The following is a 12,622-nucleotide window of genomic DNA, read 5'->3' as shown; positions in this document are numbered from 1 at the left end:
AGAGGTATGCAGGGAGAAAATGCCAGAAGGAAAGAAAGCAAGACAATTAGAACAGCATAGAGGATTATTCAGAGAGGTGGTGTGGGAAAGAGGCAGCAGAGACACAGAGGAGGGAAATATAAGAATGAAGTACCCAGCTCTTCTTCTGTATCATAAAAATGAAAACTGGAGAGATTTCAAAGACAGCCACATAATGATACACTTCACTCCTTAACCCCCTAAAGAGCCAAATTCCTACTGAATTGTTCCCTGGTGAACCATCCATCCATCTTCTGTCCAAATTCCTTTCTTTGAACTTAGTGGACTCAGAGATAACCAAACTAACATTCTCCTCTCTGAGGTCAGTTGATTCTACTAACCTAATAAAGAAGTAAACTATGGCTAAATACTAATTGGATAACCAAAATAAGCTTAGATATGCAGCATGCCTTACAATCTACTTATGGATAAAGAAGCTTGGAAAGCAATTGAGGATGACATAATAGGCTGATATTTGCCTTCCCTCTTGATAGGCTTTTAATATGAGTCTCTGAATTTGAACTGGGTTCTTGCCATCATTCTCTGCCAGGAAATCCAATTGTTTGTATTGTCCTTGGAGATCTTTCCATTATAATTTTTCAATTTGTTCTGGTCTGGGAAATGTGTGAAAACTAAGGAGAAAAGGAAAGAAAGCCCCTTCAAACCTTTTGTTGTATGTTTACAATGATTTTGGCAATAGCTTCCTGCCTGGCTTTCCCCTCTCTATTGCATGTCCTTAGTTTTCCAGATTTATGATCAATGTCTTGATGCCAAAGGATATTGTCACTGATTTATATGTACTCTCCCCATTCAAATGTGGTTTATGTTTCCCGCTTTTTCTCTGCTACATTAAGGAATGCAACAGGCTATCAAAGTTCACAAACACTTATGTTTTTGGAAACAAAAGTTGTCAGAGTGAGTCAACCAGTTGTACAAAACCTCCCCCCACCCCCAGACCCCAAACAATGGTTCTCTTAACTTGTCTTTTCTCCAAAGTACAACATCATTCACTGGTTCTTGGGAGCCAGAGACAAGAGAAAACTGGCCTTTTTCATTTTCAGTTTTCCTTTGCGATGGCAAGGAGAATAACTTTTTCAGGGAATTTCGTGATGAGTTTTAAGTGATGTCTATCTCCTCAAATGACTGGCATATTTATGGGACCAACAATTTGCTCCATCAGGCCAGTTAAGACTGCAAGATGTTTAATACAACAAATAATAACAGACTTACCTTCCTTGGCTTCACTTTATCGTGATAGTCATATTGGAAAATTCCTTTGTAGCTGAGTCCTAACCACCATGGAATTCCCTGCTTATCCTAGGATATTAAAAAAGGGGGGCAGTTAGATGGGATTAATATCATTGTTTACAGAGGCAGAAGTTTAAAGATGAAGGGAAGGGAAAACAAACCAAGGAAAAAGTCCCTGGTTTACTTGAAGAGGTAGGGGGAGGAGAGGAGCTTGACACAGGGATGGTTTAAGTTCCTCACCATTAGGAGTTTTATCTATTTTATGTGATTCTTAGTGTTCCATGATCTAGAGAGGGTTATCACATGTGAACTGCTGAGGAAGGACATGGGGAATACTGGATAGAAGCCAGGAACCCTGAAATCTAGTTCCAGCTTTACCACTTATTATAAGTGTGACCTTGGACAACTACATGACACCTTTAAGAAAAATACTAAATAACAATAAACAATAACCTAACATGAAAATCCTTTTTGTGCCTCAGTTTCCTTTGCTGAAAAAGGAGGTGTTGGATTAAATTATTTCCAAGCTCCCTCCAAGCTTAAAATTCTATGATTCTATGAGAAATGCTTTGTTCTTTTTGCTCTGGAAGCTTTGGGGATTCAGGGTTGGTTCCCTCATTCAGCAGAAATGAATCAACACATTTTGTGGGAGTTTAGAGCAGAACAATAAAGATGGCTTTCTGCAACTGAGGAATTAACTGACAAGGACAATTCCTGAGTTGTATAGCAAAAGGCCGTAAATGACAATGCAAGAGGACACTTGGGTATCCAGTGGGATTATGATTAAAGCAGTTGTGCATGTCTGTAATCCTTTTTGCTGGGAAGGTGGAAGCTGGTGGATCACCTGAGTTCCGGAGTTCTGAACAACAGTAGGGTTAAAATGTAAAGAGTGATCCAGGGGGCAGCTAGGTGGCACAGTGGATAAAGAACCGGCCTTGGATTCAGGAGTACCTGAGTTCAAATCCGGCCTCAGACACTTGACTTACTAGCTGTGTGACCCTGGGCAAGTCACTTAACCCCCATTGCCCAGCAAAAAAACCCCCAAAAAAACAAAACAAAAAAAACAAAACAAAAACAAAACAAAACAAAACAAAACAAAGAGTGATCCATCCTAAATCTGCCACTAATATAGTAAAACTCCAGGACTGGAGGGTCAGCAGGCTGTCTTTAAAGAAGGGCAAACTAGTCTAGGTCAGAAAAACAGAGTTGGTTTATGAGTATTGGGATAAGGCTCAGAAGTGGATGGTGTATTTTCAGCCTGGGCAAGATAGGAGGAGAAAGGAAAGAAAGAAAGAAAAAAAGGAAGGAAGGGAAGGAAGAAGGAGGAAAGAAAAAGAAGGGAGGAAGGGGAAGAAAGAGAAGACAAGACAGAAAGAAAGAAGGAAGAAGGAAAGAGAGGGAAGGAGGAAGGAAGGAAAAGGAGAGGGTGAAGGAAGAGCATAGAAATTGAAACACAAAGATTTTTTACTTAAAAAGTGGTGAGTTTTTTGGTCACTAGATAGTAAAATTTTGGTAGCTACTCTAAAAACCTGCCCAACACCTCCCATTTGCGTGTGTATGTGTGTATCAAAAGTTTACAGAGTGACTTCCAGAAGGACAGACTAGATAACCTTTTCCTTTATATGATATAAAAAGGAGGTTCTTTGTTGGAGTTACAAGGGCTGTTTACTAAAGATGCTATAGATTTACAGTAAGAATGTTCAGAAACTCACCCTCTTTAGAATGTTGCTCATTGTAATGACCACTAATACCTGCATATCTCTAACTCTGACCCCACTGAGAGCCCAAATCTGTAGAATGACAAGTGTTTTCAAGGGCTGGTATGTCTCAGGATCTCAGAGATAGTTCTCTAAAACCTCCCTTCTATCACAATAGGAATTTTTGGGGGAGGGAGATTTTTTTTGAGGATTTGAATATAGGGTATGGGTGTTTGTGGGTTTTAGCATATTTTTAAAGATGTCATGTCTTTGCCTGAACATTCTTGACAAAGTACATATCGATATATCACAATGTTTTCAGCAAGCACAGCAGGAATGAACTCAATATTACTGGAACACTGGATTAAGCAGGTTAGCATTTTTTATAACCCCATAAAAGACTACATTAGTGAAATAGCAGGGCTACAAAATGTTAAGTCTTGATACAATTGATTTAGGTACACTTGGACTCTTATGCCTTTTATTCAAAGAGGTAGCTGGGCAAATACTGATGATTTGAATTCCAAAAGAGTCAAGAATCTTAAGTCATTTAGTCTCCTGGAAACTCAAGCCTCCCAAACATAAAGTAGAAAAGTACAAAAAAGCACATTTCCAAAGTTTACTCAAAGACATAATACATACAAGAAAGGCATAAAATGGTCTTTTGTCAAATTGTGCAGTGGTCCAAGCCAAGGCCACAACCACAGGCAGTGAAGTTTAAAATCCCCGGCAGGCTCTTTGTAATATTTGTAGGAGCCCTAGGGGTTGGTAAATTGAAGAGAATCCTAACCTCCACATATTGAATAAGAAAAGTTGAAATTAAGTCTTTCTCTGAGAGCAAACAACGAATTGGAATTTAGAAATGAAAAATTCCAGGCTCTTAATTTTGTGCTCAGATCCCTGTGCTATTCCTCAATCTAGAATATTTCTAGAGTGAAAAGGAAAAACAGAACACATAATTCCATTTCCATGAGGCTTCTCTTAAAATAGCCAGAACTCTTTTTTAACTCTGCAGCAATAGCAGGACAAATTGGAATGAGTTTAGTAGTTCTTAAAAGCACCCTATTTAAAAAATGGGAGTGCTTCTCAAAACTATGGCCAAAATGTAATGAATTCCCAGTCTCTTCAGATTAAGTAGCTAGACTGGCTACAGGTTTCTTTGCTTATAATCCAGTGGGCCTGCAAGTCTTACATCTCAGGCAACCAGGTGGCACAGTGGAAGATGCTAACACCTACTCTGCCCAGGGTTATTGTGAGGCCTAAATGAGATTACATTTATAAAATGTAATAAAATGTAATAGGCATTTAGTAAATGCTAATTTCCTTCCTTGATTCCTTCCTCAGGATCTGAGGATCCTATAAAAGGTTAGCCATGATTTCCTTATAGGATCTCATACAAGTCAACTCAACCAAAGTTAGCAGAAGACAGGCCAAGAGGTTCAGCCTGAAGAAGAATATGGTATGGGATAACTTGGAAACAATGGATGCCCTTCTAACTCGAAACCTCTGATGTTAAAAAATGTACGATGGGTTAATTAATTGATGATGGTGACTAATTATCCTCCATTCCCCATAAAGACAAAACAATGGGAAGAGGGCTTTCATTACACACTTAGGTTAGGTATCAAAGAAAACTTAGTGCATGCAAACCTTGAAAGAATCTGAAATAAGTTAACTAAACAAGAAAGGTTCTGAATATTTCATATGACCTTCAGCCCTGATTTTCTAGAATATGATCCTAACATTTGGCTGTATTAACAGAAGTTGAGTTGATTTATGGAACCTGAATAAAGTCTGAAGGAAGGAAGAAAATGAATATTTATTAAGCAACTATTATATTAATCTCCATCTTACATTTGAGGAAACTGAGGCAAACAGAAATGAAGTGATTTTCCCAGGGTTACATGTAAGTGTGTGAGGCCAGACTTGACCTCTGGTCTTCTTGCCTCTAGGCCCAGAGCTCTATCCACTATGCCACCTAGCATACATATGGAAGATATTGAGGTAAGACCAGAAGAGTCTTATTTTAATACATAGAGTTTTCAAGGATGCTATTTACAATTGCTTGGCCTTTGTTGTGTTCAATTTGACTTCTTGTATGCTACTACTTTTGCCTTCACTTGAATTGGAAGGAACAGAATTTAGTAATTGCCTTGAGTTCTGTGCTTGGAACATATTGCTCTTTTAATCAAAGGAATATGACAACACAATCTTTAGCGCGGCTTCAGTGGAAAACTGAGAGGGATATTTTTCAAGAGGGAAGTTTGTTATCCCCAAAAAACTGGATTACCCCATTCTGGAGTCACTTACCTTCACTGCATAATAGTGTACTCCATAGGTAGGGAGAGACTCTACGATGCTCATATAGCTGTAGAATGAGGAATACAACACATGAACACACGAAGAAATATGCCAGCATTGCCATTTAGTTAAGTCAGTTTACTCTATACTCTTTTGCATGGAAGATTTCCCTTGTCAGACATTTACTTGAAGGTAAAATGTAAATACTCTCCTTAGGGAAGTGTCTTTCACAGAAGAACTGAATGGGTCTGACACAGGAGCTTTTCAAACAAACAAAAACAGCCTTCATAAACACTGGAGAGTTCCCACTTACTTTACAATTGCTTGGCCTCTGGTTTGACCGTTCAGCTTCTTGTAGTGTTCTATTACTCTGTCCTCACTGGAAATAGAAGGAATATCATTGAATTATTGTAGTTCTCCTGTTAAGGAGCTGGTATCTTACTACCTGAACTACTCCTCAAAAGATTATTCCCAGATGATTCTAGGACCAGATCTCTAGGTGGAAAAGACTTTTCTCTATCATCGTGGCATTTTAATTCTCAGCATAAAAGACTTCTCACACAGAGTGCCTCAAGATTCACTAACAATTTTCTCAAAGGACTCCTGTTTGACTCTAATTCTCTTAATTCAGTCAAAGGCACAATGGTGTGGTTGGAGACCAGATTTTGGGAATAACCTCTTGCTGGCTGCTAAGATCTTGCTGTATTGTTTCTGGAGAAGTTTTGAAGGGAGGTGGGAATGAGTGTGCAATAAGTGTGTGTGTGTGTGTGTGTGTGTGTGTGTGTGTGTGTGTGTGTGTGTGTGAGGAGGATAAGATGAAGGAGATGCAGCATGGCATAGTGGATAGATGGCTGGACTTGAAGTCAGGATGATCTGGGTTTGAATCTTGCTCTGGACACTGAAGAGTTATATGACATGAGACAAGTCCCTTCTCCATTAACTCTAATATCTCCATTATTGTCCATGCAGACAATAATATCCATGAGGACAATAATAACACTTATTTCACAGGGTTATTGTGGAGATCAAATGAGATAATGGAAGTGATAAATTGATGTGAGTTATGATTATTAAGGAGGGGGAAAGTTTTTCAGCACAGAGAAGACAAGAACAAGGTTGGATATTTTATCCTGTGCTTTCTCTGACTTTTTTCTCCTCTATATTTTCCCCCTTCTCTTCTCTGTTTATATCATTCTTTCCTATCTTTTTTTATAAAGTATTTTATTTTTTTTTTCCAATTTCAGATTTTTTTCTCCCTCCCTCCCCTCCCTCCCCCTTCCCCTAGACAGCAGGTAATCTGATATAGGTTATATATATATATGTATATATATATGTATATATATACATATATACACACACACACACACATATATATAATAACATTAAACCTATTTCTGCATTAGTCATGTTATAAGAGAAAAATGAGAGCAATGAGGAAAAACCTCAAAATAGAAAAACAACAGCACCAAAAACAAAAGAAATAGTATGGTTCATTCAGCATCTATACTCCACAGTTCTTTTTTTTTTTCCCCCCTGGATTTGGAGATCCTTTTCCATCATGAATTCCCTGGAACTCTTCTGTACCCTTGCATTGGTGAGAAGAATATAGTCCATTACAGTAGATCAACACACAATGTTGGTGATACTGTGTACAATGTTCTGGTCCTGCTCATCTCACTCATCATCAGGCCACGCAAGATCCAGGTTTCTCTGAACTTCTCCTGCTCATTGTTTCTTACAGCACAATAGTATTCCATCACATTCATGATACCCATCATTTAGGGAATGGCTGAACAAGTTGTGGTATATGAATGTAATGGAATACTATTGTGCTATAAGAAATGATGTGCAGGCAGATTTCAGAGAAACCTGGAAAGACTTGAGTGGACTGGTGCTAAGTGAAGTGAGCAGAAGCAGGAGAACACTGTACACAGTGACAGCAACATTGTGTGATGATCCACTGTGATAGACTTAACTCCTCTCAGCAATACAATGATCCAAGACAATCCCAAAGGATTCATGATGGGAAATGCTCTCCACATCCAGAAAAAAGAAAAAAACAACAACAACAACAAAAAACATCTGTGGAATCTGGATGCAGACTGATCCATACTGTTTCTTTTCTTTTTTTTTCTTTTTTGAGGCTTTTTCCTTCTGATTCTTCTTTCACAGTGTGACTAATGCAGAGATATGTTTAATGTGATTGTACATATATAACCTATATCAGATTGTTTTCTGTCTTGGGGAGGGAAGGGAGGAAGGGAGGAAGGGAGAAAAATTTGGAACTAAAAATCTTATAAAACAAATGTTGAAAACTATCTTTACATGTAACTGGAAAATAATAAAATACTTTTATCATTTAAAAAACAAACAAATAAAACAGAAGGTTGAACTCTGAATTGAGTTGAATAATGGAGAAGTCAGCAAAAGTCTTAGAGAAAAGATGAAGTGATATATCTCTTCCTTCATAGCAGAGACGTAGGAATCCACTAGGGAAAAATATCATACATTTTCAAACAGTCTCTGGTTTTGTGTATTTTTTCCCTTTGTCACAAAGAGGATTCAGTTTGGAGGGGATGATGGGAAATTAATAATGTAAATTCAAAATAATTTTTGATCTGGACTAAGAAGGCCCAGTTGAAATTATCTTATACTAACAGTTTAGGGCTAGGAAACATAGGGCACATTAGGGAATTTTTGCTAGTGTTCTCCACTATCTGTCCAGATTTTGCACTTTCTCTCTTCCTTTATTCCTACCAATCTTTCTTTTCTTTTCTTCATCTTTTGTTTTTTCTCTTCTTTTACATCACTCTTTTCTACCTTTTCATTCCTCCCTTTCTATCCTTTCTCCTTTCTTCTTTTCCTCTTGTTAATATCTTAGGTCTACGTCCTTGTGCCAAAAACTTAGTAGATTGTAAGGAAAGGTAAAAGTTCTGAGTTCTAACTGTAGTCCAGTCACTGGGCCTCATGGGAGAATGGATGTTCTTTGGTTTAATTTCTGTTAAAGGTAACTGACCTCACCCAGCAATGGATTATGACACTGAGGATACTGCCCCATGTCCCTTCTCCGCTCCCCACCCCCACCCACTATTTGGTTTTTTTCTCTTCTCTTTCTTTTGAATCTCTCTGTCTGTCCCTCTTTCCTGGTCCACTGCCTCCACTCCTATTTCCATCTAGTCTCTACTTATCACCTGGTTCTAGCATTGTTTTGATTGTGTGGCAGCAGAACTTTCAGTGTCAGGGTTAAGGGAAAAGTTTGAATGGAGGGCAAACTCCAAGGGTGTCCTTTCCTCATCCCTCATTGCTAACTCTGACCCCAGCATTAGAGTCGGCACTATCTCAAGTCCTAGCCCATCTTTCCATCTATACTCCTAATCCAGCTCTTCAATTCAATCCCTTTCCCCAACCTCTATCACAAAATGACCAAGAAACTTTGAATTTTTTCTTTTTTTTGGAAAGTAGATAACTCTTACCTCAGTCCTAGTTGAACAAACACCAACTATTTACTACTTAAGCATGACTATTTTTCCTTTCAAGTTTTAAGAGAAATATAAAAGATGAACAGTGGACAAGAGGAGGATAAGAGTAAACTTTTGCACGAGGTTTCTTTTTTCATTTATTATAAACAATAAAAAGAATTTTAAAACCTCAGAAGGGCCATGGGATTACAAGGTTCCTTTCCAGAATGGATAAGGAAAGGACAGAACACTTAGTCAGATGCAAAATAGTAGGTGCAATGGAAAGAGAAGCATGAAGGATAATCCTAGGGGCCTCCACTCCCTCAAGGAAAAAAATATCCATATTGGACGAGACCAATAACTGATTCATCCACTCTTAGGCTCTGTCTCTGAGGGTGGCACTTTAGTGAGAAGGCCTAGTTGTCCCACATGATTTCAACTTCAATCGTTTAGGAAAGCTCTTAACCACATTGTTAAGCTACCTATCGTGGACCCATGAATTTCTATTGAACCTATAATGTATTTTTAACATGTATCATGAAAGTCAAAGGCTAAGAACTGCAGACACTTATGGGACCCTCCAAGCTGAACATGGCACCCTCACCTGACATTCCACTCTTCCCTCCACTCTCAGGGACAATATGGTGATACCTTAACAACTAATTACTTTTTTGCTTATACTCCTTCCATTTTTAAGCCTCAATTTAAACCTCTTCAGTCCTATATAAACTCATTTACAGTATACAATAACTAAAAGGATGAGCCTAAGAAACACATAAATGTTTGAGATATACAGGCCTTTTGTCATTTGGTTCCTGAGCTATCTCAGGTTCAGCCTAGAATAGGTAGAACCAGGAGTTTGATGGGTGAAGCAAGTTGGAACTGGCAAGAGCTAATTATTCAATTTTCAGTGTGAGCATCAACACTTTAGAAATCAGCAAAAGCTATGAACCAGGGCTTGATTTACTTTTTTTTGTTGATTGTCTACTTTAAACTTAAGAAAGAAATGGAGAAAATAATTCAGATTAAGCTTTAAAGTGTTTCTTGAATATATTTTATCTCCAGAGATGTTGTTGATGTTCAGTTGTGTCCAACTCTTAGTGACCCATTTGGGGTTTTCTTGGCAAAGATACTGAGCAGTTTGCCATTTCCTTCACAAGCTCATTTTACAGATGAGGGAACTGAGGTAGACATGGGTAAGCGACTTGCCCAGGGTCACACAGCTAGGAAGTCTCTGAGGTCAGATTTTAACTCAGGAGGATCAGTCTTCCTGACTCCTGGACCAATGCTTTAACCACTGCACTGCCTAGCTACCCATCTCCAGAGAACCAGTTGTTAAAAATTTATCAACATATTTGTTCCTGGATGGAACAACCTATCAGTGACCCAGGAGCTATGATAAATGAGCTTTACAAAATTAATTGATTGAGGGCAGCACAAGGAGAACCTTATATAAAAGGAAAAGATGAACATAACTATTTTATGTAAATACACACACACATACACACACCTCTAATGCTAACTATTGACTATATCTAAATCAAAATTGTCCTTGCCTAGTACTATTTCTGGTTGTGGTGGTGGTAATAGTAGTAGTAATACTATCATCAGCAGCAGTAGTTGTTCACATTCTTATAGTTCTTAAAGGCTTACAAAGTGCTTTCCTCAGAGCAGGCTTGTGAGGTAGGTAGTACAAATAAACCTATTTTACAAATGGAGAAGCAGAGGTTCAGAACAGTTAAGTGACTTTTCTAGGGTTATCTTAGAAGAAAGGGTTATTGCATTATTACTCAGCATCATGTTGTACCTTTCACTGGTTTCTAATTATATTCTGAGACTTTTTATTTTCTCTCAATTACCTTAGGGGCACTATATTACTATTGTTAACCCTATTTTACAGATGAAATTGGGGCATGAAAGAATGATTAAGTGACCTCCCAAAAGGTCATATGGGCATAATTATTATGAGGTTATACGGGCATTAGAACTCACATCTCATTAGACATCCCAGCTGAGTACTCTAACTCAATACTTTCCCTGATCCAGACAGGCAATCTACTCTGCACATTACTCTTTTCTAAGGGATGTCTGAACATATAAAAGAATAATAACTGGATCAGGATAATCTCTGAGGAATCCATGGCCTTCATTTGGCAAAACATAAATACAAATAGTATGGGATGGAGTAAATTGCACTGGATTCTTAAGAGTCATAAGACTTGAATTCAAGTATTAAATCTGCTACTTACTACATGGGCAAAGTCCTCTACAAACTTCATATTCCTCATCTCTAAAATAAAGTGGCTTGACTACATGACATCCAAGTTATTTTCCAACTCCAGAGTCTATGATTCTAGGCTAGGGAGGAGAAGGGTTTGGTTTGGTATTCAGATTTATGAGCTGGAATATTCCCATCTGATAATGTCTAGTATTTGACTTGGGTGATGAATGATGATAGCTGGAGATGAAGAAGAAAAAACCCCCAAGCATCTTTGGATTACAGATATTTTTTTCTTCTCTTTTCTATAATCAGCATATGCCATATGCACATATATGCAGAAAATATAATTACATAAATACCCTTCCTTAAGCCTTTGCTGAAAAAATTCCATATAAATAGGTTGAACTACTGAATATCTGCCAAGAACAGTGAAAAAATCAAAGAGGAAAAGAGTCCTATTCAATCAGCAGTGAGTTATCAGGGTAGTCCACACCATTGACTTGTTTATACAGGAACCAGGTTATGCAGCTTGAATGGAACTGCTTGAAAAACAAAGTTCCCAACTTAAATGCCAACCATTCTGAGAAAAGCAAGGTGATTGCCCACCTGGGGCTCAATGGGGTCACATAGAGAACAGGGTGGTCCTAGAGGGGAAAGGTAGAGAACGAAGATAGAACTATGGATTGTTGTGTGTGAAATGGAGAATGTGGGGGGCAATGGATAAAGAAATCTTTATACCAAAAAGAGAGCATAGGAATAGAGTTGGGGGGAGTTACATATGTAAGTATGAGCGATGTATACTTGTATACAAGTGGGATAAAGGAAGAGGAGGGAGAAGAGAAGACAGAAGAAGAAAGAGAGAGAAGGGGGAGGGAGTATTCCTTTTCACTTGATAAGACTGTTGCGGGGCAGCTAGATGGCGCAATGGATAGAGCACCAGTCCTGGATTCAGGAGTACCTGAGTTCAAATCTGACCTCAGACACTTAACACTTACTAGCTGTGTGACCCTGGGCAAGTCACTTAATCCCAATTGCCTCACCAAAACAAAACAAAACAAAAAAGACTGTTGCATAATTATGTAATCCATGTAAAATAGTTTCAGGATGAAAAACAACAAGTATGATTCAATTAGAATTTAAACAATTCTTTTATGGAACCTATGTAGTACTGATATGGGGGGGGGGTTAGGAGGGATAATGAATTAATTGATGTGCAAATGATGGACCAATGAATATAAGTGACAGCAAAGTACTTGGAAATAGGCAGATATGATTGAGAGATAGAGATGGCTCTCTCCCCTAAGCTAAAAAATAAGTAATGACTAAATCTGTTTAGGTCAGTTCTCTCCCTTCTGATTCTCAGTGGCAAATATCCGCTAGTCCTAGAAGAGAGAAAAGACTTCAGTAGTTACCTCTTCCATTCCCACCCTCTTCACTACTGGCCTCCCGAAAGTGCAGTCAAGTGCACTAAGGGTATAATTACGGGACCACATTGTGGGATGTACAGAAGCATCAGAGGGCAGAAGGAGCTAGGGGCTGATGGCCAGTGGGTTTGAAAGAACAGGGAAAAAGAAATATTATTTTTTGTGTGAGTGCACAGTTTGAAAGACTAGAGGTCTGGAAGTCCATGCAGCTCAGTTGCCTGCAGGTTAAATAGACTGTTCTACTCAGCCAATTCT

General features: G+C 38.4%; 1 protein-coding gene across 1 annotated transcript in view; it reads right to left on the bottom strand.

Annotated features, from left to right (window-relative positions):
* FRMD4A (FERM domain containing 4A) overlaps positions 1-12,622 on the bottom strand; it is a 313,453-nt gene that overhangs the window by 101,672 nt on the left and 199,159 nt on the right. Inside the window, exons 10-12 of the mRNA XM_043967592.1 lie at positions 5,578-5,643; positions 5,274-5,331; positions 1,249-1,335 (exon numbers count right to left, since the gene is read on the bottom strand). Of these exons, the coding sequence (XP_043823527.1) occupies positions 1,249-1,335; positions 5,274-5,331; positions 5,578-5,643 (211 nt within the window). The remainder of the gene's footprint in view (positions 1-1,248; positions 1,336-5,273; positions 5,332-5,577; positions 5,644-12,622) is intronic.

Source organism: Dromiciops gliroides, chromosome 5 (assembly GCF_019393635.1).
Source record: "Dromiciops gliroides isolate mDroGli1 chromosome 5, mDroGli1.pri, whole genome shotgun sequence".
Taxonomy (NCBI): Eukaryota; Metazoa; Chordata; class Mammalia; order Microbiotheria; family Microbiotheriidae; genus Dromiciops; species Dromiciops gliroides.
Note: the sequence above shows the minus strand (reverse complement) of the source record. Positions and strands in the feature narration are given on the sequence as shown.